Source organism: Quercus suber, unplaced genomic scaffold, assembly GCF_002906115.3.
Source record: "Quercus suber isolate HL8 unplaced genomic scaffold, Cork oak 2.0 scaffold_294, whole genome shotgun sequence".
NCBI classification, from domain to species: domain Eukaryota; kingdom Viridiplantae; phylum Streptophyta; class Magnoliopsida; order Fagales; family Fagaceae; genus Quercus; species Quercus suber.
In genome coordinates this window covers 613201-638674 of record NW_027069750.1, presented here as the reverse complement: position 1 = coordinate 638674, position 25474 = coordinate 613201, and the positions used below count along the sequence as shown (strand labels likewise).

At 36.1% G+C, this 25474-nt stretch overlaps 3 protein-coding genes across 3 annotated transcripts in view; all 3 read left to right on the top strand.

Moving 5' to 3' along the window:
* Positions 1 to 755: 755 nt before the first annotated feature.
* LOC112009349 (LRR receptor-like serine/threonine-protein kinase FEI 1) lies at positions 756 to 16544 on the top strand. Its single transcript, XM_024041681.2, has 14 exons — positions 756 to 948; positions 3606 to 3838; positions 4341 to 4476; positions 5380 to 5451; positions 5545 to 5616; positions 9140 to 9211; positions 10923 to 10994; positions 11112 to 11183; positions 11581 to 11678; positions 11955 to 12122; positions 12246 to 12578; positions 13470 to 13715; positions 14682 to 14815; positions 15771 to 16544. The coding sequence occupies exons 2-14, from the start codon at positions 3742 to 3744 to the stop codon at positions 15987 to 15989; spliced, it is 1791 nt and encodes a 596-aa protein (XP_023897449.1). The 5' UTR covers positions 756 to 948; positions 3606 to 3741; the 3' UTR covers positions 15990 to 16544.
* Positions 16545 to 18446: 1902 nt separating this feature from the next.
* On the top strand, positions 18447 to 20379 carry LOC112009363 (11S globulin seed storage protein Jug r 4). Its single transcript, XM_024041695.2, is given in 5 exon segments — positions 18447 to 18772; positions 18862 to 19109; positions 19236 to 19433; positions 19435 to 19749; positions 19849 to 20379. Coding segments are annotated over 5 exon segments (1485 nt in total). The 5' UTR covers positions 18447 to 18471; the 3' UTR covers positions 20272 to 20379.
* A 3171-nt stretch (positions 20380 to 23550) lies between these two features.
* LOC112009357 (11S globulin seed storage protein Jug r 4) overlaps positions 23551 to 25474 on the top strand; it is a 5212-nt gene continuing 3288 nt past the window's right edge. Inside the window, exons 1-4 of the mRNA XM_065782217.1 lie at positions 23551 to 23857; positions 23947 to 24194; positions 24321 to 24833; positions 24934 to 25353. Coding sequence (XP_065638289.1) covers positions 23560 to 23857; positions 23947 to 24194; positions 24321 to 24833; positions 24934 to 25353 — 1479 coding nt within the window. The 5' untranslated portion in view covers positions 23551 to 23559. The remainder of the gene's footprint in view (positions 23858 to 23946; positions 24195 to 24320; positions 24834 to 24933; positions 25354 to 25474) is intronic.

Here is a 25474-nt window from a genome sequence, read left to right as displayed (position 1 = left end):
TGTTACAATTGTAAATAAACAAAAATTTTCATAAACAACTCAGGTTTAGTTTAATAAAAAATTCATTCATGTTTGTTTGTTCATAAACAGGCCAAACTTAAATATTAAATTTAGGATTGTTTAATAAACGAGCCCAACTCAAGTAATAAATTTGTTCACAAACAATCTTGAAAATAATAGGACTCGATAAAAGTCTATGCTTGTTATAGGCTTGGTAATAAACTTGATAAGAGCTTGACAAATAAACTTATATCTTACCAAAATTTTAATTAATTGAGAGCTGAGATCACTCTTTCAAACCAAATTTACTTGATATTGATTTGATAACATACTTCATTTGATAATGTTGAAGCTTGACATAGTTCAAACTTTTATTCACTGCCGGACAAAGTTGGGCTTGATTGCATGCCTCCATGTACTTTTAAAAAGTATGGGCGTTGAGAGTTTGAGTTAAGAAACGCAAAGCTGGCACATGGGATGGGCGCAAGGCTGGCACGGTTCTTATCTTGACTTGACTTGTGTTGTTTGCTGTAGACTGTGTACCAAGTCCACTACTTTTATTTTCTATATATCTATTCAATTTCTATATCATGGAATTGGGAAAAAAAAAAAAAAATGAACGGTAATATGAGAGTGTCGAGAGGCGTCGGTCGCACGTGCGCAAGGGTCGGCATAGGTACGTGTGAAAATAAATGGCATGTGGGTCCCACCACCTTAAGCATCTAGTCCCTTGTCTTATTACACACACTACTACTATTACCACTTCACTACACACACTCTCTCTCTCTCCGTAATCACACAACACAAATCTCAGATACTGAGAGAGAGGGTGGTTTTGTTTCGTTGCTATCTCTCCTTTTTTTTGTTTTTTTTTTTCACAGCTCAATCTGCATTTCTCTCTTTCGCTTTCTTTCTCTGTGTTTGCATCTCAGATCCCGAACCCCAACGGTGCGTTTTGATCTCTTCACTGTTTTTCCTTAGAATTTAACTCAATTCCACCAATTCTATACCACTTGATAATTTTTTAGCTGAGTTTGGAAGTTTAAGCTGTTGTGTAGTGTATGTATAAGCATAAATAAGTGTTTTTCTTTTTCTTTCTTTGTAGAGAGTAGTATATGTAAGCTATTGGTTTCTTGAATAATGTTGTTAATTCAACACTATTTGTTAATTTTATTCCAAAGTTAATTTTTTTTCCCAATAATATTCAAGACTAGTATAAGTTACTAAATCAAGAGTAGTTGTTAATTTTATACCAAAGATAACTGGGTTTTTTTTTTTTTTTTTTTTTCATAATGTTTGATGAGACTGAGACTAGTATAAGTTAATAAATCAAGAGTAGTTGTTAATTTTGTACCTAAGATAACTGGAAAATTTTTTTTTGGGCATAATGTTTGACGAGGTTTAGACTAGTATTAGTTGTATAAGTTACTAATTCAAGAGTAGCTGTTAATTTAATACCAAAGAAAACTGAATTTTTTTTAATTTTAATTTTAATTTTTATGGCATAATGTTTGATGAGACTGGGACTAGTATAAGCTGTAGAAGTTACGAATTCAAGAGTAATTGTTAATTTTATACCAAATATTAACTTTTAATTTTTTTTTAATAATGTTTGATGAGGCTGAGACTAGTATAAGTTGTAAAAGTTATTAAATTCAATATTAGTCGTTAATTTTTTAATTTTTTTAATTGTTAGGTATCTTTTTAATTTCTAATGTTTGATGAGTCTGTAAATTTTTTTTTTTTTTTTTTTTGTGATTTTAGGCATTTCCCCTAAAATTGTGATTTAGAAAATCTTACTGTTGTTTAGATTTCTTTAATCTGACTGTAGATGATTTTGTTGGGAATAAGTAATTGAACTGGAAACACTCCGTTTTGAATGCTCTAATTTAGCCGTTATTGGGTCATGAGTTTAAGTTTCAATTAGTCAATTGGAATACTCGATGGAATCAGTTTACCATGGTGGCTTGGGAATCAAGAAGCTATTGCTATTTAATCAAACTTTTGTTGGGAAAGTGGTTGTCACGTAATGCAATTGAAGACATGGCTTTATGGAGGAGGGTAATAGGGATAAAATATGGCTCCTCTGGTGAGTATTAGTGTTTGGGTGAGGTAAGTGGGCTGCGTGGGGTGGGATTCATTAGATATGATTTTGGAGATGGCATGAAAGTTAGATTTTGGCCTGATTTGTGGCAGGGGGAGACCACCCTTAAGGAGAGATGCACAATTTGTTTCTAATAGTAATTGATGGTGAAGTTATAGAGGCAGATTTTGTAGAGTTATGACACGAACTTTTTTATTGGAATCCTTTATTCATTCGTGCAGTTCAAGATTGGGAAGTAGATTTCATGGCAAAGTTATTGGAGGATCTTTATGAAATAAAGATTTGGTATTGCAATGTTGATAAATTGGTGTGGTTCCCTTCACAAAGCAAAGGCTTCCACTTGAAGAGCTACTACAACATTTTGAGAGGGGGGGGGGGGGGGAGGGGAGAGCAAGTTTTCTGTAGAAAAGCATTTAGAAAGTTTGTGTCCCACCAAGGGGGGCTTTCTATTCATGCTATGGTGTCAGGGAGGATTTTGATAGTTGAGAATTTAAGGAAGAGGGCCAGAATTATTACAGAATGGTGTTTCATGCGTAAAATTCATGGGAGGATTATATATTTAAGCTGTGCCACAATGGCTATGATATATTTTGTTTATTTGGAGCTTCCTAGGTGATGCCGAATTCGTTGCAAGAGTTGCTTGCGTGTTGAAAGGGTTGCTTTGGCAGAAGTCATATTGAAATTGGCTCCTTTGTGTCTGATATGGTGTCTTTGGAGAGAACAGAATGCTTTTTGAGGGGCAAGAGCTAAGTTTGGTGAAGCTGAAATATTTATTTCTGAAGCATATGATTGGACTTTGTCGTCTATTGCATTTTCTGTGGCGACTCACTGCACTCCTAGAATTCCTGAATTCCTTGAGTTTTTTTTCTAGCTTTGCGTCCTACTTTTTATTTTTTATTTTTTCTTATCTTTGTGTATTCTTCTTTTCTGTTTTTGTGCTGTACTTGTATATAGCCATATTCTTGGGTAGCACCTGTTTTAAATTTGTCAATAAACTTTACTTATCAAAAAAAAAAAAGAAAAAAGTTACTGTTGTGTCCAACCACAAAAAGGAAAAAGATGTAGGTAGTGTGGTGTGGTGTTCTCTTTTTACAGGATGAAGTTGGGGTGTACATGATTTTATTGGCAGCTATTCTAGTGTCTTTATGTTCGAGAAATGCTATGTCCACAACATTTTTACAATATTTTTACAAAAAATCCCATGTGGCAAATTGTTACAGGTTGTTATTGGTGGGGTAGAAAAGTAATTTCAGTGGTAGGTTCAAATTAGGATTAATAACAACTAACCACCTATGATTTGTTGTGAAAATGTTGTGGACGTAGCACCTCTCTTATTGTTCTGAAGAAGTTTCCTCTTTTTTATGTGGTAATGCGTCCTTGGAAATTGATTGTATAATAGAGTAACTGATAGTATAGATGACTTATTATCACGCATTTGCCTAGTGTATCTTCTTGAGTAGGTTTCTTGTTGCTATTGTGACTAAAGTTTCTTTGTTTTCAGGTATATCTTTTCTTTCTTCTGCAGCCTCTAGATGTTATTACCACCCAAATAACAATATGTTCAGAGGAGGCATTCCAGAGCTTCATGCGTCAGATGATTTATAGTAGCTGTATTATGCTCAACCACCAGTGCCACTATGGGAATCTGCCTGATGAAATGGCAAAAACTGTCGCTTCTTTGCATTCTACTGATTTATATCCTAATGAGCAACAGTAGAGCTCTCAGTCCTGATGGTATGGTGATATATTTATGAATTTGTAATTCTTTTTCTTTTTCTTTTTAAACTTCCCAATTATTCTTGATATCTCAAAGTGGTACAGTGCTGATGATTTATATATTTTTCATTATTATATATACATTTTATCAAAACCTTGGTACTAGTAATGGAAATGGTTCTCTTCAAATTGTTGCTTGTTCTTGCATAAGCCACTCGTTGAGGTTGGTTGGAAGTTATCATTCTTATAAGTTATAGCTCAGCCACAGTATTTGTCTTTGACAATGCCATCATTTAGATATTAAAAAAAGTGAATGTATATATTCTCCATTATGATATGATCTAGATAATGATAAATATTGCCCTTTTTTTTTCCACCTCACTAGGTTGGTCACCAATTGAAATTCTAGGTGGATGTTCACCTTGTTTGCTTAGTTTATGCTTCAAGCAAGAAAGACGGACATGTTCTTTTATTTCTCTCTCTCACTTTTAATGTGTCAAGTTCCCTTTGTGGTTTGTAGGTGAGGCACTTCTAAGGTTCAGGTCAGCAGTTGTTAGTTCAGATGGAGTCCTTCAACAATGGAGACCAGAAGATCCTGACCCATGTAATTGGAAGGGGGTGAAATGTGATTCGAAAACAATGAGGGTAACATACTTGTAAGTTTCCAGAATAACCTCTAAATATGCTTGTATCATCATTTTCCTCTGTTGCTTTTTTTTTTTTAATGCATAATTATTGATTGTTTCTTTCTGTAGTTACTGATAATTAACCCAAAACATATTGCATTTTATCTAATTTCCATGTAGTCCTGAAGGGACCTTTGTTCTTCATAACATATATGCAACTCCCTCATTGGGTTGCAGTTGCACAAACTGTTCCAAAAATTGGGTACCAAAATTTCCCATCCCACCAAATTGGAATAAGAAACTCCAAGAACTTCAAGTATTCTTTCCAAATTCTGAGAAATGGTTTTTATAACATTCTTAACAATTTAAAACAGTCATACTAGATTGCATAAGGAAATTCTCCTATAAAAGTCTTGTTCCATTACAGGAAATTTTGTGGAATTATAAATTCCTAACTTGGCGAATGGGACCTAAAGTGATGTGCACTTGTTTTACGTTCTTAAGTGCTAATTTTTTGAGTTTGAGGATAGAGATTTCATATTTAGGATCAGGCATTGGGTACTTTATTCTTCCTTTCAAGCCAATGACCTTTAGGTTAACTAGCACTCCCTGGTGTTTCCAACGAGGCGTCTAGGATTTGATTCCCTCACTTTGACTTCAGATCTATTAAAAAAAACTTTATTCTTCCTTTTGACGGTGAAAATTTTTGCACTTTTTAAAAATATTTTTTGAAAGTAGCATGTATCCTATTCTTTTTTAGTTAACTTTACATTTTTGCTTTTTTATTTTGTGAAAAATGTGTATCATATAATGCATGATGCATGGGATGGAGAAGTGGGAATGGAAACATGATAGGACACAATTTACCAACTGCAAAATGTATTGTCTTTGAAATTATGATACTAACACTGTTTGTTCTTAATAATCTTCCAGGCGTCTTCCTTATCACAAATTGAGTGGTTCTCTATCACCTGATCTTGGGAAGCTAGACCAGTTGAAGTTTTTGTATGTATTTTTTTTTGTTGACCTTTTTTGTTTTATTTGCTATGTTAAAATTTGATGCTGCAGCTGATGGTATTATGATGTATCATGTTGTAGAGCTCTGCATGACAACAATTTTTATGGGACAATTCCTTCAGAATTGGGAAATTGCACACAGTTGCAGGCAATGTAAGCACTACCAATGGTTTTCTTATGACTAATATGTGTTCTCATGTTTGTTAACTAAATGATATGTTCTCATGTTTGTTAACTAATGATATGTGATATTTTCTTCCTGAATGTTAAAGAAATGGCGTTAATTAGTTGTTAAAATTATGAACTGAAGATAGAAAGTTTCCTCAATATATGCAAACTTCTTGCATGTACATATTAAAATTGCTTGCTGGTGCATTAGAATGGTACATAATATGCCACATCCATAGTGTGATTAGAGAAAAGTAACCTTCTGTATGCCATTTAAGTCTATTAGCTCCATACCAATCAAGAAGAGGTAATGGTAAAAATGCCCTTCTTGAAGGGACACTTCATATGAAGAGGATGCTTTGTAGAGAAGGGTAGTAGACACAAAGTATGGCAGTTTGTGGTGGGGTTGGTGTTCTAACAAGAGTATCAAGAAAGGGTGGGATACTTTTCATCGTTTTATTAGCTTCAAGGTGGGTGATGATTCTTCTATTAAATTCTGGCATGATTCTTGGTGCGGGGGACCACCTTTGAAAGATATTTTTCCAGAATTGTGTCATTGTGTGGCATTGCATTTAATAAGGATGCTTCAGTGGTTAAGCTAATATCTTTCTCAAGGGATAGCTATCATTGGAATGTCAGTTTTATTCAATTGGTTCAAGACTGGGAGTTAAGAGTCAATTGCCTCCTTTATGGATTCGATTTATTTTGGAGTGTGGAGAGGGGATGGAATAGATAAAATTTGCTGGAAACCTTCTTCCCAGGAAGTTTTTGAAGTCTGATCCTACTATGAGGTCTTACATTCCAATTCTCAAGTGTCTTTTCCATGGAATATTGTCTGGAAACCAAAACTGCCAATAAAGGTTAGTTTCTTCCTGTGGACAGTGGCGTAGCGAAGAATTTTAACTATTGAGGCGTGGATTATTGTTATTGAGGTGGTGTTGTATGTGAAAAAGGGCTGGGAAGACAAGTAATTATTTGCTCTTACATTACTTTGTGCAGCTAGAGAGCTGTGGAATATAGTGTTTTCACTATTTGGGTTGTGGAGCTTCCAGCTAGCTGGCCAAGCAAGTTTACTAGACACAGAAGTGATCCCTCAATGTCTTATATGGAGTATTTGATGGGAGAGATGCTCGGACTTTTGAATGGAGTGAAAGATCGATTCATGACCTCAAGCTTTCCTTTTTCCAGACTTTATTTGAATGGACAAATGCATTGGGTGTTTTTCACTTTATTTCTTTTTCTGATCTGATTGATAGATGTACTTTCCATGCATCTTAGTTTTGTTGTTTTCCTGTTTCCTTAGCACACTGCTTGTGTGCTTTGGATTTTTGTATTCTGTAATTATTTTTCAGTGAAGCTAATTATTTATCGAATAGGCTGAGGGTGGTGTTAGACAGTTTGATCTTGGAGACCCAAATCAAAATTTAGGAACCGGCACTTTTTTGAGGCTCTGGAGAGAACGCTTGATCAGTTACAAGCTCTCAACCAAAATACTCTTTTTGAATGGGCTAGGTGCTGGGGTTCTTCAAACTGTTCTTCTACTTTGGAGTTTCTTTCTTCCCTTAGAAGTGCCCCTTAAGCTGCTCTTCTTATTCTTTTTTCCGTTGTTTTTGTTTGCTGTTTTTTGTATTCAGCATCATGAACACCTGTGTTTGCTGTTTTCGTTTTTTTCATGATGAATATAAGTCTTATTACTTCTCAAAAAAAAAAAAAAAAAAGAAAGAACAAAAAAAACTAGCTTGGGAATAAATGCAATGAAAGTGGCATTCAAGCTTTGCTCAAACAAACCAGCTTCGTGAAAAGGATGGAAAGTACCCATTACATTGGCTTTCACCACATCCAAACAGCTTTGAAAAAAGGCAATTGAGAAACCATCCGATCCTGGAGCTTTGTTGCCATTCATATCTTCTAGTGCCTCACTTCCTCAAAAGATCTCTCCAGCCAATTCACATCTTTGTTATCAAGCAAGTTGGAATTTAAACCATCCAAGTGAGGCTTTCAAATTTAGATTCAGAATATAGCTGCTTGTAAAAGTGGACTATTTATTCCTGTATTACCTCTTGATTCTCTCAACTGTTCGCTCCGTAATTTTTGGATACAATTATTCCACTGATGAGAATTTGCCAATCAATGGAAGAATTTCACGTTTTTATCACCCTCTTTCAGTCATAATGCCCTTTATTTTGGTCACCATGAAATTTCCTCTAACAGCAATATGTCCCCCAACTGCACCTTAGCCTCAGTCCTTGAACGTTCCTCCATTGAGAGATTCCCATTCTCATCCCTCTCATCCTGGTACTGTATTTCTGCTAATAACTTTCTTCTCGATGCCCACATCACCTAATTTCTCCTTGTTTCATCTTGTTAAGTCCTACTATAAGGCTCTTAGCTTCTAGGAACGAATGAAGCTTGGAGTACCCATAACCTGGTAACTCTGCTATCAAGCTTTTTACCCTGTCTACAAAACCAGCAGTCTTCAACCACATATTTTCAAATGGAGTGAGCCCCCAAGTGTGATTGGGAGTTAGTCTACCTCCCCTGTCTACAACATGTAAGTGTGATTGTCCACTCCTATCTAAGCATTATCGCTTAGGAAATGTGGGTGTTATTGTCTAGGGTTTATCTTTCTTTGTTGCTCTTTCTATTTACTGTTTTGACACCAAACAAGCATCAAATTCATTAAAGATCCACTCTTTTATTCCCTAAAGCTACCTAAACACTTAAACATCAATCCTTATTCAAGAACCCTTCAAGATCTTATTAAAAAAAAAAAAAAAAAAAAATCTAATTTAGTGCTGAATTTATAAAGCTCCTACATCTTAATTGGTATAAGAGCTCATTAAGTCTTCTGTTCTGCATCACTTTGTCTTCTGTTGACAATGCTCTCATAGTTGATATTTTCGCTCAGGGTGTTGTCATAGTTTGTGGTTTATAGTTAACTTCATAGTTTTCTACTTTTGAATACTGAAAAGGTTCAGCAATGCAGCTTTAATCAAATGTATTCCTTGGTTGGCAGAATACCAGAACTTGATCACGGGTTCTTGGGATTTAGCCCCTTACAAAGTTGATTGTTCAAATAGAAATTCGAAGTACTGAGAATAGTCACGCTTACATAGATTGATTAGTACTGGGAGAATACCTTGCTATTTCTTTCCATTGCTTCTGTAGAATACCGAGTACAGTGCCCTTGGATACCATTGAGAACCATGTGTGATCAACGGTCCATAATTCAAACATGAGAGCCTCTGCTTAAACTGTATAGATTTGTCTTACCCTTAGGCGGTTTACTTTTGCTAATTAAATAGTTAATAGCAGACAATGCTAGATCAATGGCCCTTGTTAATCACCTGGTGCATGAGTAAGATGTGATCACATTGTATTTGAGTTACATATCAAGTTGGCGACATAGATTACAAATGAAGTGGTTACATTGATATCTTGTATTTTATAATTCACTAATCCTGTTTGTTTATTATTGAGAGTAGTAATGTTGATCCGTCTTCTACAGATTCTTGCAGGGAAATTACATGAGCGGATCTATTCCCAGCGAATTGGGAAACATTTCAGAGCTTGAACATTTGTAAGTTATCTTTCTCATGGTTTTTATTTCTTTAATTATAATATATTCAAAGTATTGAATATCTTTTGAGTGTAGTCATTTATATTGGATTTTGGAAAAATAAAAATAAATAGAAATAGAATACAGTAATCACAAGGGAATATAGGATTGACGTGACTTGACCTATAAGCCTACAATCTACAGGCAACATTGAGTAGTAATTTTCACCATCAATGTAGGGCGGTTTCGAATATTGGTACAAAACTTTCACTGATTTCAAAACTCAAATAGACCCAAAGATTTATCTATGTACTAAATACAATACCTCACCACAACACAGTAAGGAAATTATAAATCTCTTTTTCCTTACCGGCACAAATGGAGAAGATTGCAACAATGAACCAAACTTGGAAATATGGCGCAAGGAATATAAGGGTGTTGTAATCTCTTTAGGAGTTGGAGATGTGGCATCCAAATATCACCCAATATTGATAATTGGGTGGGCTTTCCTAAAGACTCTAGAACTTGGCCAATTCAAAAGCCACCTGAAAAAATTTCCATCTTAGATTGAATTAGATCATGCCTCACCAATGAAACTCCTCCATCTCCTCTACCAAAGCCCTTAAGAGCAATCATAAATTGCATGCACCAATAAAATCTAAGCAATGTTTGAATGTGAACAAAGGTGTAAATTTAATCATGTGTGTTGGATCATTTATCATAACAATTGTTCCACTGCAATATATCCTGAGAAACAATCTCTCAAATGAAGTGAATTTTAACAACAAATTTGGTTCTATCATAATATTTGTATTTTTAGTCAGTGTATTAGCACTTAAGATATTGCAAAGCATAAAAATCTCACTTTGCTGCAAACCCAAATCACCAAGAAACGTCTTAGCCAAATTGTATCCTTTATTGATTTTTGCTACCATATACTCTGATTTTGTAGTAGATAGTGATTCTCAACTGTTGGCGCCTTCCAATTGATGCCACAACTAGAAAGTGTGAAAAATTAGCTTGTCAAACCACACTTCTTATCCAAATCACCGGCTTAATCAGAATTCACAAATCTAACAACTGTAGTTCTATCACTAGATGATGTCTTGTAATATACCAAGTCAATGTCTCTAGTATTCTCAAATACCAAAAGACCCACTTCACAATTTGGCTATGCTCTACATTTAGGGTCTATTTGGAATCCACTTATTTTGCTGAAATTGCAAATTTTTTGCTGAATAGTAAAATAAGCTGGCTTTTTAATTTGGAGCCAAACACAGACTTATAATTTATATTTTTTGGGAGCATCTAGTATAAAACCTGTGCACTTTCAGTTCCCCCTTTTATTTTATTAATGAGGATTTACTTTCCAAAAACAAAGGAACTTAAATTATGCCTATCAAATATTAATTTTGAATGAACGAACCTGAGTTATAGTGACTCTATTCTTAAGAAATTTCATCATTTTTATCAAAACTATTAGACAACAACAACAAACTAGTCAGGGTTGGCCATAAACGTCCCAACATGTATCTGTAATGGAACCATTTCTAATAAAGTGACTAAATTTTACGCTGTCCTTTTACCGGGCTTGGGACTAGTTGTGAACAATATATTTGACACTAAGCATAGACACAAGTGGAGTTATTTATTTATTTTCTCCAAATTATTACATTCAGGTAATTTTGTGTTCTACAAATGTGAGTTAATATTGTGTTTTCTGATATTACAGAGACATTTCAAGCAACTCTCTGAGCGGATATATCCCTGCATCACTTGGGAAGTTGAATAAGCTTGTTAATTTGTGAGTAGATCCTTTGGTCATGTTGGTGCTTGAAAATGGTGTTTTATTGACATGTTGCGTGAATATGTTACATTGAAACTCCTAATTATTATTGTGGTCTTTTTGGACATTTTGAAGCAATGTGTCAACCAATTTTCTTATGGGACCAATACCCTCTGATGGTGTGCTTTTCAACTTTACAGGAAGTTCGTAAGTACAGCTTATCCTCATCTGTTATGTTCATAATAATATGTTCATAATAATATGTTCTGTTATGTGTTTTTTGATCATCAAGCTGCTTAGTGGCTAATAATTAAGGATAACTTCTAGGGAGTCTTCTCTATCTATTCCAAGTATATTTTCTTTTAATAAAATTTTCATTGCTGTTAATAAACAAGTCTATCAATGAAATATTACAAATTATTATTGATGAAAGGGAATGCAACAGATTCCTTTTGCTACTCTACTCTTGACAGGAATTTCTTTATGATCCGTAACTTGCCTTTGTCACTGAACGTTACAATAACCTGAACAAATACATTAATTTACCTAGAAGGCTAGACTTTGTGAGTAGCTACGGTTAATTTTTGAAAACGTTATCTCGCAGTTTTGTTGGCAACCGTGGTTTGTGTGGGAAGCAAATCAATGTGACATGCAAGGATGATGCTGAAGGACCTGGAACAAATTCCCAATCTCCAACCTCAGGTAAAATAGCATGCATAGGAACTTGATTGGCTTGTGTTATGGATGCAATTTTGGGATTATAGAGCATTCAGATTCCATTTATTGGACTGAAAACTTTACTACTATTATGGTTGACTTGCTAATTGGCGGAATTCATTAAAAAAAAAAATTGGCAGAGTTGATGCTCTTGATGGCACTCAATGATTTTTATTTTAAAAGATTTATATTTGACATTATTGTATTCAATACTGGATTAATTGTGATGACTTATACTCTCTTGAATTTAACTTTTTGAAGCCCAAGGCCTGGGAGTAAAAAAGAAATACTCCGGGCGGTTGCTTATAAGTGCCTCAGCAACAGTTGGCGCCTTACTTCTGGTTGCACTTATGTGTTTTTGGGGTTGCTATCTGTACAAAAAGTTCGGTAAAAATGATGGTCAAAGTCTTGCAATGGATGTCAGTGGAGGTACTCTTTTCTTAAGCTAATATCTGTTCCATAAAAAATCTGTTTGAGTTATTCTTCATCTGCATCCATGTATAGGAGTTCCTAGAATTCAAGATCTTTATTTACAGAGTCTTATCATGTCAGGTGCATCAATTGTAATGTTTCATGGAGACTTGCCATACTCTTCAAAAGACATCATAAAGAAATTGGAAAGTTTAAAAGAGGAACACATTATAGGTTTGGGGGGCTTTGGAACAGTGTACAAGCTTGCAATGGATGATGGCAATATATTTGCGTTGAAGAGAATTTTAAAGATGAATGAGGGCTTTGATCGTTTTTTTGAGAGAGAGCTAGAAATTCTTGGAAGCATAAAACACCGGTACCTAGTGAATTTGCGAGGTTATTGCAACTCTCCTACATCAAAATTGTTAATTTATGATTTCCTTCCTGGTGGTAGCCTTGATGAAGCTCTTCACGGTAAGATATTCTCTTATATTTATCTTTTATTGGTGGGCCTGACATATAGCTCTTGTCAGGCTCAATGCTTGTATGCAGCGTATCCCTTTACTTAATTTTTAACTACGCTATCACCTAGAAACACATAATATTCATTGAGATGAAATTTATGAGGCCTTTGAAGAAAAATTAGATCAAGTCCATTCCAGGAATTGGCACAATGTTGCTTGATTACATCGAGAGCAGTGTTTATTTCACACAAGTTATTTTACACAGTTATACACCTGAAAAACCAACTAAATTGTGACTTGAAGTCACTTGGAAATCGTGACTTAAGTTGTTTTTTCGTATGTGTATAACTATGTAAAGTAACGTGTGCAACAAGTGTAACCCTAAAACAATGTTGCTTGATTTACTTATGTTGTTGACTGCTTAGGGCTGAGCTTTCATTCTGTTGCTTCCTGTTCTGCAAGGAATCATATTCATATGTTGGCTGCAAGCCTGCAAAATATGTAATTAAAATTTCAATGGGTCAATAAAATTACATAGATCTTTAGTTGATGTCCACACAAGTTCAAATATAAATATGACTTTAATCTGATTGTGCTCAATAGTGAAGGAAGATGTATAGGTTTATATATAATTTATGGTTGGTCATCATGCGTTGCTAAGAATCCAGAATATCCAAAAAATATTTTATAATTCCATGAAAATCTAGTTATAGCTATACACCATAGGATAAATATTTGTATCTTGATTTTTGTAACATTACTCTCATTTACCACAGGTTTTTTATTATTTTTATTTTATTTGAAATAATTTTAATTTTGTATTTTTCATTGTATGAAATTGTTGCAAAAAATGAATCCCTTAGGTCCTGATACTAACAATGTTTCATAATCCATTGTACAGATAGATCTGATCTGCTAGACTGGGATGCACGCTTGAATATCATAATGGGAGCTGCAAAAGGACTGGCCTACTTGCACCATGATTGTTCACCCAGGATCATACATAGAGATATAAAGTCAAGCAATATTTTGCTTGATGGTAATCTTGAAGCTCGAGTCTCGGACTTTGGACTTGCCAAACTATTGGAGGACGAAGAAACCCATAAAACGACCATTGTTGCTGGAACTTTTGGTTATCTGGCTCCAGGTATGCAATGTCTAGTGCAACCACAATTTGACCTTTAATTTTAAGTTTGTTGAGCATAAATGGCTCTTTATAGGTTTCTACCCCATGACCCCAAACCATTGTGGAAGATCATTGATTCGATGTCAAACTATGTCAGACTGTTCACATGCCCCCAAAATTTTTAGATATACAATATGATGTATAAACTGGTGTGAATATCAGCTTTACTTATTGGTTGCTTTTTTATTTGACGATCTAAAATAAAGGTATTTGAAGAACAATTGCTATAGAAATTTAACGTATGATTATTTGAGATTTGAAGATTTTGCTCAAACAAAAAACACGTTTATTGTGGATTTGAAATAACATCTTATACCTAGTCATTTCAAGTTCACGTTCAAGCCAACATATTAATAAAGCTCAAAACCATCCATAAATTTCATCAATAGAAAAAAAATTTACCATTTCATACTCAATATAAGTCATTTAACTTGAAATTTAACTCAAAATATTTTGTTTTAAATGCTTCTATCCAAGTGAACCAATTCCATCCTTTTCCTTATAGTTACACAGAATTTGCTTCAAGAAAGAAATGAAGATCTGAATACAACTATGTATATATAGAACTGACTTGGAGGATTTAATTGGAATAATAAATAGCTATTGATTCAGACCTGACTTTCATAAAGTGGGAACTTCATGTGTACAAGGCTTTAAATGTAACAGTTCTGTTATTGTCTAGTACAATATTTGATAAATTTGACTTGCAACTCCTTTCATAATGTGTCTTGTAAATGTGTGGTTGTGCTAATGTGATGCCTAGAATAAGTTTTTCTTTTTTGATATTTACATTATGATTGGACCAAGGACAAGAGAGGTTCTTGGCATGCATATGCTGGCCTATTCTCCTTTGTGAAATATAATATGGATCATATGTTGTTTTCCCTTATGATCTATCTTTAAGTCTGTGTTTGACCCCACTGGCAGAGTATATGCAAAGCGGGAGAGCAACTGAGAAGACTGATGTATATAGTTTTGGGGTCCTGGTGCTGGAAGTGTTGAGTGGAAAGCGACCAACAGATGCATCGTTTATTGAGAAGGGCCTCAATGTTGTTGGTTGGGTATGTCTCATCCCTACACTTGTGCTTGAAGTCAAAAGACTCTTTAAATCAATCACTAAACTAGTCTTAAAGATTTAGAAATGGAGATCTCTCTTGTGCTTACAATGTTGCATGTTTTTATATTTCATGTAAGTTATTGGGTAAAATATAGTCAGCACCCTTGAGATTTGGGCCAATACTAAGTAGGTCCAAGACATTTCAGAATTAACTGATTTTGTCCCTAAAAAATATGCTAAAAATACAATAATTTCATTTCCAAGAGCATATGGTTTAGGGACCATATTGGTTATTTTTGAAATATCTTGGACTTGCTTGGCATTAGCCTAAATCTCCAGGGTGCCGATTGTATTTTACCATAAGTTATATATATATATATATATAATTTTCTGCTGCATGTATTATGTCATGTCCTAGCATCCCTCTTAACTCCAATGGAGCTATGTTTGAAAAAAAGTGGACAGGAATCTGTCTAGAGGCTGATAGCCCTGGCAATTCACTGTTGCCCCCGCCCCAAGAGGGAGGGCGGTGGGGGGGATGTCCAACAATGCACCTAATTTCTCCTGGCAATAGACAAATAATCTGTACTTTGCTTTCCTAAAATTCAACTCCCCTCTTTGGACTTCATGAATTCTTATTTTATCAGTTTCTTACAATCTGTTATTTAAAAGATGTTGTAATAGAGAAAAAAAATCCGGATATAAAATATTTTAAAATTAATTGAGATCCTATTTGTCCTCCAGTTTCGGAACAACTGATTTTGGATGTATGTTTAATTTCACTGGATCTATAGCCATGTATCCCATTTTTGACAATGGAGCTTTCCTTGCAAGACAGGCTAGTGGCCTCCTGTATGCGTAAAGAACCGCACCCACCCACATAATTACCACAATTTTGGGCAATTGACAACTTTTCTTTTCAAGCAGCTCTGCTAACCTGCTTTTTTTCCTTTATGCAGTTAAATTTTCTGGTCACAGAGAATCGGCAAAGAGAGATTGTTGACCCACAGTGTGAGGGGGTGCAGGCAGAAAGTCTTGATGCACTGCTCTCAGTTGCCATTCAGTGTGTTTCTTCTAATCCAGAGGATCGCCCCACAATGCATAGGGTGGTCCAGTTGCTTGAATCAGAGGTCATGACCCCATGCCCAAGCGACTTCTATGATTCCAACTCTGATTAAAAGTCTTGTGCATAGATGGAGGTGTGGAGTTTGCGTCCATGTATTTCTTGCGAGTTACAGAAGTAATGCAGCAGTTCGAAGGGATCAAAATCAGCAAAGCGTCACTTCTTTATAATATTTGTTCATTCTTTCTGCAGATTTTGAATCATTGGGTGTGCTGCATCATCTGTGTCCGTTTGACCCTCTGAGCATTTTGTCAGGCATCAGGGTGCATTTGGCTATTTACACTGCTCATTTTGCATGGATGCACGAAGACTTTTCTTTCTTCACGTGAATGGATTTCAACACGATTGAGTTATTTATTCATGCTTTCCCCAGCCTCCCCCTCTTTTTCTTTTCCCATTTCCTAATCTGTAATCTCCTCTAGCATTTGTTCCTCGAAATTAAGTGTAAATGAAATCTGTATAAATTGAAAAGGGCTACCCCTTGCAAATGATTCTTGTTTATGCCATTCTTGTATAATATGTTTTTAATACAACAATTAGTTCTCTGATATAGGTACACACTTGGTGTTACTCTCGCAGATCTGTTAAAGGCTTAAATTTTCTTCTTCCTCTTCTTTTTCTTTTCTGGCTGAGTTTGCTCCGAACAGGTTTGAGTACGTACGTGTTATGACTAACCAGTGTATAAGTGAGGTAACTCAGGTGATATGCTATAGTCATAATATTATTTTGGTATAAGGCATAGTCGACATGTATTTGCTATGGTGGTTCAAATTCTACAAGTTGGTAGAAAAAATGAATAGACTAGGAACGATTTTCATCATTGCCAGTCAGGTTTTCATGGGAATTGAAGAAAATTCTGTTAACTCTGACCTCATCTGAAGAGGGTCCAAAGAGCAAGTCATTTGTCTTCTCTTTAACCCTGCTTTCTCCACGTAATTATTTAGTGAAAGAGTAAAACTCTTGCACCTTGTGACCGATTGTTATTTCGAGTTGGATTATATTTTGGTTAAGCTTCCACAAGAGAGGTAAAATAGTTTATCAAAGGATAGATTTGAGGCTTTGCAACGGGATTTTATTTTATTTCAAAATTCGTACGTAAATTTTCTTTCCTAAGAAATATATTGAGTATCATCATTTTTTATTGATAATAGTTACATAAATTTATGGTGTCTATTTCATGAAATGCATTGCTTAATAGAAGTTTATATCTACGTTTCATTTGAATTTTCAAGGATGAACCAAGTCAAATTAAAACTAAAAAGAAGATTTCAATTGTTGCGGATCTTTCTTCGTCACCTCGTTCACCTTCTTATAATTATTTTTCCAAATAGTTAATGGACATTTTAAAACACTTTAGGTAATATCCTATAAATATAATTATATATCCACCCTTCCATTTAGCAAACTAAAGGGGATTTGAGAAGACATTTTTGCATTTAAATGAAATATATAGTTTTATGCTACAAAGTTTTAATGTTGATTTTAATTATTTTTTATCTTTAACTTGGACTACAAAAAATGTCTAAGAAATATTTGACATGAGAAAATATTTAATTTCATGAAAAAACATTTTCAAGTGAATTAATCTTTTTGGGGAGGTTCAAGTGAGCAACCGCATTGAGTTGCAAGCTACTGGCAGCAAGGGCCGAAATTTTCTTTATATTCATGCGTAATGATAGACCCGCCACAAAGCATATATATATATTTTTTTAATGCATAATTATTGAATGTTTCTTTCTTTAGTTACTGATAATTAGCCCAAAACATAATGCATTTTAACTAATTTCCATGTAATCCCTGAAGGGACCTTAGTTTGTTCTTCGTGGTGTCACCGGCCGTTACGTTAAATGCATCAAAGGTGGTATTCATGAATAGACTATAGAGACCTCAAAAACAAAGTAGAAAAGATTAAGGTTGCGTTTACTATTGGCTTAAAAAGCCAATTTTTTTTACTATTTAATTTATTTTTGCTATTATTTATGGGTCTCATTGCATTTTTTGATATTATTTATGAGTCTTATTGTATTATTTCAGCCACTTTTTAACTTTATCTACAGTATTTTCAGTAAAAAATTTTCAATTTAACCTAAATAGGTTGTTACCAAAGAGACTCTAAAACAACCCTTCTTCTTTTGAATGTGAAATTAAGTGTGCGTTTGACTTTAACTTAAAAAGTTAATTTATTTTATTATTTAACTTATTTTTACTACTATTCATAATTCCTACTATATTATCTCAATTAATTTTTACCTTTTACTTTCATAAAAAGACCATGAAACTAAGCAAATCTCAACATAAGATAGGTTCGGAATCGTGTTTCTCTTTCTCTGAGGCACGTATAGAGACCTGCCCCAACAAAAATATTGAGGTGTAAAACAATAGCCATGCAAACTGAAGAATGGCTGAAGATTCCTTAACCAATGCACGTCATACGTATAATATTATATACGTGTCTGTCCCTTACCAACATATCTCTCCTATAAATACCAGCATCTCCGAGTCGCCACTTCATTCAGTACTACCTCAAAACCAAAACCATGGCTAAGCTTATCTTTCTCTATACTTCTCTGTGCCTGCTTCTTGTGCTCTTCAATGGATGCCTAGCTACTCAAACAAGCAGGCAGCAACAACAGTTCAATCAGTGCCAGCTGGACAGGCTAGATGCCCTCAAACCAAACCACCGCATTGAGGCGGAAGCCGGCGTGATCGAGTCTTGGGACCCCAGCGACCAGCAATTCCAGTGCGTCGGAGTGGCCGTCGTTCGCCGCACCATTGAGCCTAATGGCCTTCTCTTGCCTCAGTACGCCAGTGCTCCTCAACTCATTTACATTCAGAGTGGTAAGCTACACTGAATTTAGTTCTGTGTATGTACAAGTTGCAAGTGCAAACTGTATAATTTAATTAATTTATGTAATGTTATACGACAGGTTATGGTATCTTTGGTGCCGTAATTCCTGGCTGCCCCAACACATACCAAGAATCTCAACAACAGCAACATCAACAAGGACAGCAGCGAGACCAGAACCAGAAGATCCAAAGCTTCCGCCGGGGTGATATCATAGCATTGCCTGCCGGAGTAGCCCATTGGTTGTACAATGATGGCAATTCGGAGGTTGTAGCACTCTCTCTCCTTGACACTAACAACCAAGCCAACCAGCTTGACGAGAACCCCAGAGTAAGAACTAAAATAGAAATCCAAATATTATTTCCAATTAATATGTAATGACAATTAATCCAACTGTATAATTAAAGCGACGATGATATATGCATCTTATATGGCTGGCTTTGTATACATATGTAGCACTTCTACCTTGCCGGAAACCCAGAAGATGAATTTCAGCTACAAGGTCGAAGCCCACGAGGACAACGACGCCAGCAACAGGGAAAGGGCAACAATCTCTTCAGTGGCTTCCGTACTGAGGATTTGGCTGATGCTTTCAACGTGGATAAGGAGACCATTAGAAACCTTCAAGGCTTCCATGAAGACAGGAAGAACATCTGTGAAAGTGAAGGGTAGGCTTCAAGTGGCCATGCCGCCAAGGTCAGGTGAAGAGCGCGAGCGATTGGAAAGACAAGAGAGAGAGCAAGAGAAAGAAGATGAGAGGGAACAACGTGAGAGCCAGAGCCCCCGAGGTGGAGGTGACAATGGCATTGAGGAGACTCTATGCACCTTGAGGCTGAGGGAGAACATATATGACCCTTCACGAGCTGACATTTACAACCCCCAAGCCGGTCGAATCAGTACCCTCAACAGCCACAACCTCCCAGTCCTTCGCAGGCTTCAACTCAGTGCTGAGTTTGGAAGGCTCCAAAGGGTAATGATAAATGAAAGCTGCGATTAAATTAACAAATATTATTTGCTTTTTTGAATTTTAGATTTTAATTAATTTAGAGGTCATACATGTTACACGCAGGATGCTATTTATGTTCCACACTGGAATAGGAATGCACACAGCGTGATTTATGTAGTAAAAGGTCGTGCCCAAGTTCAAGTGGTTGACGACTTTGGTCAAACTGTGTTCGATGGTGAGCTGCAGCAACATCAAATCTTAACCGTACCACAAAACTTTGCTGTGGTGAAACGAGGTAGTAGTAGTGAGGGTTTCGAGTGGGTGGCCTTCAAGACAAATGACAATGCCCAGATTTCTCCTCTCGCGGGACAAACCTCTGTCCTCAGGGCCATTCCAGCGGACGTACTAGCCAACGCCTTCCAACTTAGCAAAGAAGATGTTTCAGAACTGAAATCTAATTTGGAACAGCAAGAGATCACTATAGTAAAACCCTCTAGATCTTCTTCTCAGAGGATGGCTATAGGTTTGATGAAAAATCTAATGTAACTGCTGTGTCGAAACTGTATCATGCCGACACGTAGTTTTGCTTTTTGTAAGGTTGCAAGGCTCTTCTCATAAATAATCAATGCTTAGGAGTGTATCTACTCAAATAAATCACTGCTAAGTGTATCTTTGTGAGTTTATAATAAGTTAATAAGATCCTATATATATGGTTTGTTCGGCTAAGTTTTGTTTACAGATTTTATTCCTCTTTTCCTTCATATTTTCGCACAATAGAATGAGGTTTATGAACAAAGTTAGTAATCTCAAAGTTGAGAATCAAAATACAATGAAGGATCTTATCCGAAAAAACAAGGGGGGATGAGTTAGGAAGGGAGAGAATAGGGTTTGAACAATGAATGTCAATGATTGTATGAGAATGGTTTGGATAATTGGTTGATGGAAGAAGTGATGGAATCATGGAAATGGATGTCTTTGTGGCGAGTCAAGATATCGATTCCTTCTGATTTTTCTCTTTATTTCTCTCCTTGTACATGTCTTGTCCTTTTATAATGGCTGAACAACTCTTCTTGGTTAATGGGTAATAGCCAGAAGTTTTATACTTAGGATAGTTGTATTTTGTTGGTGTAAGAGCTGGTTGCGTTTTATTCCTGATTTGGATTCTCAACTAGGATAATTTAATTTTAGACACATAAGAAAGTAATTTAACTTCCTTAAGAAGGAAAGAAAGAAAAAATATGAATTATAGTGCATTTTTTACACAAAATTATGCTAAAAATGAAAGAGACTTATGGTGAAATTATACTATTTTCGTAATAAACCATGTCACTTTGGCCTAATTGTGTCCTATTTAGTGACTTACATTATCACATGGGCCATATCACTCTTGTTTAATTGTTTACTATTTTATTGAAAGGCCCACATTGTCACATGTGTTTAATCAAAAGTTGATTGAGTCAAATTATACTAAAAATAAAATAAGGAGAGAAAACGCCGTGTGTGAACTTTTGGTGAAAACGCAATTTTTTTTTATTCAATCAAAACACACTTTTTTTTCTTCCTTGTACTGCACCAACAAAGCACTTGGAGTGATAATGACATGACAACACATCAAAGATATAAAAAATAATACGATATTACACAAAGTCAATGGAAAAACTCACCCCTATTAGCCCTTTTCCACGAGTCTCTATCCGCACTGTACAAGGAAGAAACAAGAAGTACAATATGAGACTTGCAGTATCATCCAATCGAATTAAAAAAAAAAAAACCCCTAATTTCAAAAGGAGGAATGAAGTCCTTATTTAATTGATAATGTTTAAGGAGAAATTTTTCAAACTTCTCTTATATTTTATTTATTTATTGAATATGAATTTTGAAAAATCTAAATGTTTAATTGAATTTTTAACACATGCATAATTTTTTATCACAAAAATTTGAAATTTGAACATGTCATTAATGATATAGTTATTGATCTTTAATTTTTTTTGAAATTTCACAAGTATAAATGATATAATAAGAATATTCAATTTTAAAGATTAGATTTTTAAAATTCAAATGTAATAAAAAGATATGAGGAGTTTGGTTTGAAGAGTTTATCTCTAAAATAGAGAAAATCCTTTTCCATATTTATTATTATTACTAGTTGTTAACTCGTGCAATGTACAGATTAGTTGAACAAAAATTTTAAATTTTAAATTTGGTTTGAAGAGTTTTTTTTACTATTTAGCTTATTTTAGCTACTATTTAGAGGTCTTATTGTACTTTTTGGTATTATTTATGGCTCTCACTGTATTACAGCTACTTTTTAGTTTTGGGTGCGTTTGTTTCGCCTGAAAAGCATTTCAGGAAATCATTTTACACCCTACCGTGTGTTTGGTTGCACATGAAAAATTTGATTAAACGGAAAATCATTTTCGTTGACTGTAAAATGTGGCTGGCTGAAGTGTAAAATAGATTACATATCTATTTTACCTTCAAACCATTTCCAGAAAGCTCAAGAACCGAACCAAGAGAGAGAGAAAGAGAGGTCGGTCACTATCAGAGAGAGATAGAGCCACCCACCATTAGACAGAGAGAGAGGCCGGTCACCTGAACTTGAGATCGACGGCACTGCCATTTGAGCCGTGCCTCTCACCGCCGATTAAGCAAAGATTGACTCCACCCTTCCCTCATTACCGATCCACAAACACCCAAGACCTACCTCTTCGATTGCCAGCAAAGACCCACTCGTCCCGCATCTCGTTCTCGTTGTCTCCACCCAAGCCCCACCCTTCTCGTTCTCTAATCTTGATAACCGACCGCAGGCCGTGCTCCAACGTTGCCGCCATCTAGATCGGAGCCTTGCATCTCGTTCTCGTCGCCACCATCCAAGACCGATCTCGTTCTCGTCGTCACCACCCAAGACCAATCTCGTTGCCACCGTTGAAGATCGTCGTCGTCGCTAAAGACTTATTTCTCTTTCCCGATTTATCTCTCTTTCCCTCAATCTCTCAATCTTTCTCTCTTTGATCTTTGATTTTTTTGTTGTTATGTGGTGGTGGGTTTTGTGTGGATAGTGTAGGATTTTCTGTGGGTGGTGGTGTGTGGGTGGTGGTGGATTTTCTAAAATAAAATTTGTTTGGAAGCTGAGAAAATGGTTGAGAATAGCATTTTCAGAATGTTACCAAACACTGAAAATCGTTTTCCGGACTATTTTCCATTGCACACTCAAACGCTCGGATTTTAATTTTCTTACGGGAATTCATTTTCCTCTGCATTCATTTTATACTCGGAATTCGATTTACATTAAACTAAATGCAGCCTTTATCTACAGTACTTTCACAATTTTTTTTTTCAATTTAAGCTAAATAAGTTGTTACTAAAGGGACTCTAAGACAATTCTTCTTCTTTTGAATGTGAAATTAAGTGTGTGTTTGGTTCCAGCTTAAAAAACCTACTTATTTTACTATTTAACTTATTTTTGCTACTATTTATGAGTTTCACTGTACTTTTTGGTACTATTTATGGGTCGCACCGTATTATTTTAGCTAACTTTTATCTTTATCTACTACAAATTTTTTTTAATTGTAGTAAAATAAGCAGATCTCAACCCTTAGGTTGGTATCGTGTTTGTCTCTTTTTCTTAGGCATCTATAGACACCTGCCCCAACAAAAATATTGAGGTGTAAAACAATAGCCATGCAAACTGAAGAATGGCCGAAGATTCCTTAACCAATGCATGTCATATGTATAATATTATATACGTGTCTGTACCTAACCAACATATCTCTCCTTTAAATACCAGCATCTCCGAGTCGCCACTTCATTCAGTACTACCTCAAAACCAAAACCATGGCTAAGCCTATCTTTCTCTATACTTCTCTGTGCCTTCTTGTGCTCTTCAATGGATGCCTAGCTACTCAAACAAGCAGGCAGCAACAACAGTTCAATCAGTGCCAGCTGGACAGGCTAGATGCCCTCAAACCAAACCACCGCATTGAGGCGGAAGCCGGCGTGATCGAGTCTTGGGACCCCAGCGACCAGCAATTCCAGTGCGTCGGAGTGGCCGTCGTTCGCCGCACCATTGAGCCTAATGGCCTTCTCTTGCCTCAGTACGCCAGTGCTCCTCAACTCATTTACATTCAGAGTGGTAAGCTACACTGAATTTAGTTCTGTGTATGTACAAGTTGCAAGTGCAAACTGTATAATTTAATTAATTTATGTAATGTTATACGACAGGTTATGGTATCTTTGGTGCCGTAATTCCTGGCTGCCCCAACACATACCAAGAATCTCAACAACAGCAACATCAACAAGGACAGCAGCGAGACCAGAACCAGAAGATCCAAAGCTTCCGCCGGGGTGATATCATAGCATTGCCTGCCGGAGTAGCCCATTGGTTGTACAATGATGGCAATTCGGAGGTTGTAGCACTCTCTCTCCTTGACACTAACAACCAAGCCAACCAGCTTGACGAGAACCCCAGAGTAAGAACTAAAATAGAAATCCAAATATTATTTCCAATTAATATGTAATGACAATTAATCCAACTGTATAATTAAAGCGACGATGATATATGCATCTTATATGGCTGGCTTTGTATACATATGTAGCACTTCTACCTTGCCGGAAACCCAGAAGATGAATTTCAGCTACAAGGTCGAAGCCCACGAGGACAACGACGCCAGCAACAGGGAAAGGGCAACAATCTCTTCAGTGGCTTCCGTACTGAGGATTTGGCTGATGCTTTCAACGTGGATAAGGAGACCATTAGAAACCTTCAAGGCTTCCATGAAGACAGGAAGAACATAGTGAAAGTGAAGGGTAGGCTTCAAGTGGCCATGCCGCCAAGGTCAGGTGAAGAGCGCGAGCGATTGGAAAGACAAGAGAGAGAGCAAGAGAAAGAAGATGAGAGGGAACAACGTGAGAGCCAGAGCCCCCGAGGTGGAGGTGACAATGGCATTGAGGAGACTCTATGCACCTTGAGGCTGAGGGAGAACATATATGACCCTTCACGAGCTGACATTTACAACCCCCAAGCCGGTCGAATCAGTACCCTCAACAGCCACAACCTCCCAGTCCTTCGCAGGCTTCAACTCAGTGCTGAGTTTGGAAGGCTCCAAAGGGTAATGATAAATGAAAGCTGCGATTAAATTAACAAATATTATTTGCTTTTTTGAATTTTAGATTTTAATTAATTTAGAGGTCATACATGTTTACACGCAGGATGCTATTTATGTTCCACACTGGAATAGGAATGCACACAGCGTGATTTATGTAGTAAAAGGTCGTGCCCAAGTTCAAGTGGTTGACGACTTTGGTCAAACTGTGTTCGATGGTGAGCTGCAGCAACATCAAATCTTAACCGTACCACAAAACTTTGCTGTGGTGAAACGAGGTAGTAGTAGTGAGGGTTTCGAGTGGGTGGCCTTCAAGACAAATGACAATGCCCAGATTTCTCCTCTCGCGGGACAAACCTCTGTCCTCAGGGCCATTCCAGCGGACGTACTAGCCAACGCCTTCCAACTGAGCAAAGAAGATGTTTCAGAACTGAAATCTAATTTGGAACAGCAAGAGATCACTATAGTAAAACCCTCTAGATCTTCTTCTCAGAGGATGGCTATAGGTTTGATGAAAAATCTAATGTAACTGCTGTGTCGAAACTGTATCATGCCGACACGTAGTTTTGCTTTTTGTAAGGTTGCAAGGCTCTTCTCATAAATAATCAATGCTTAGGAGTGTATCTACTCAAATAAATCACTGCTAA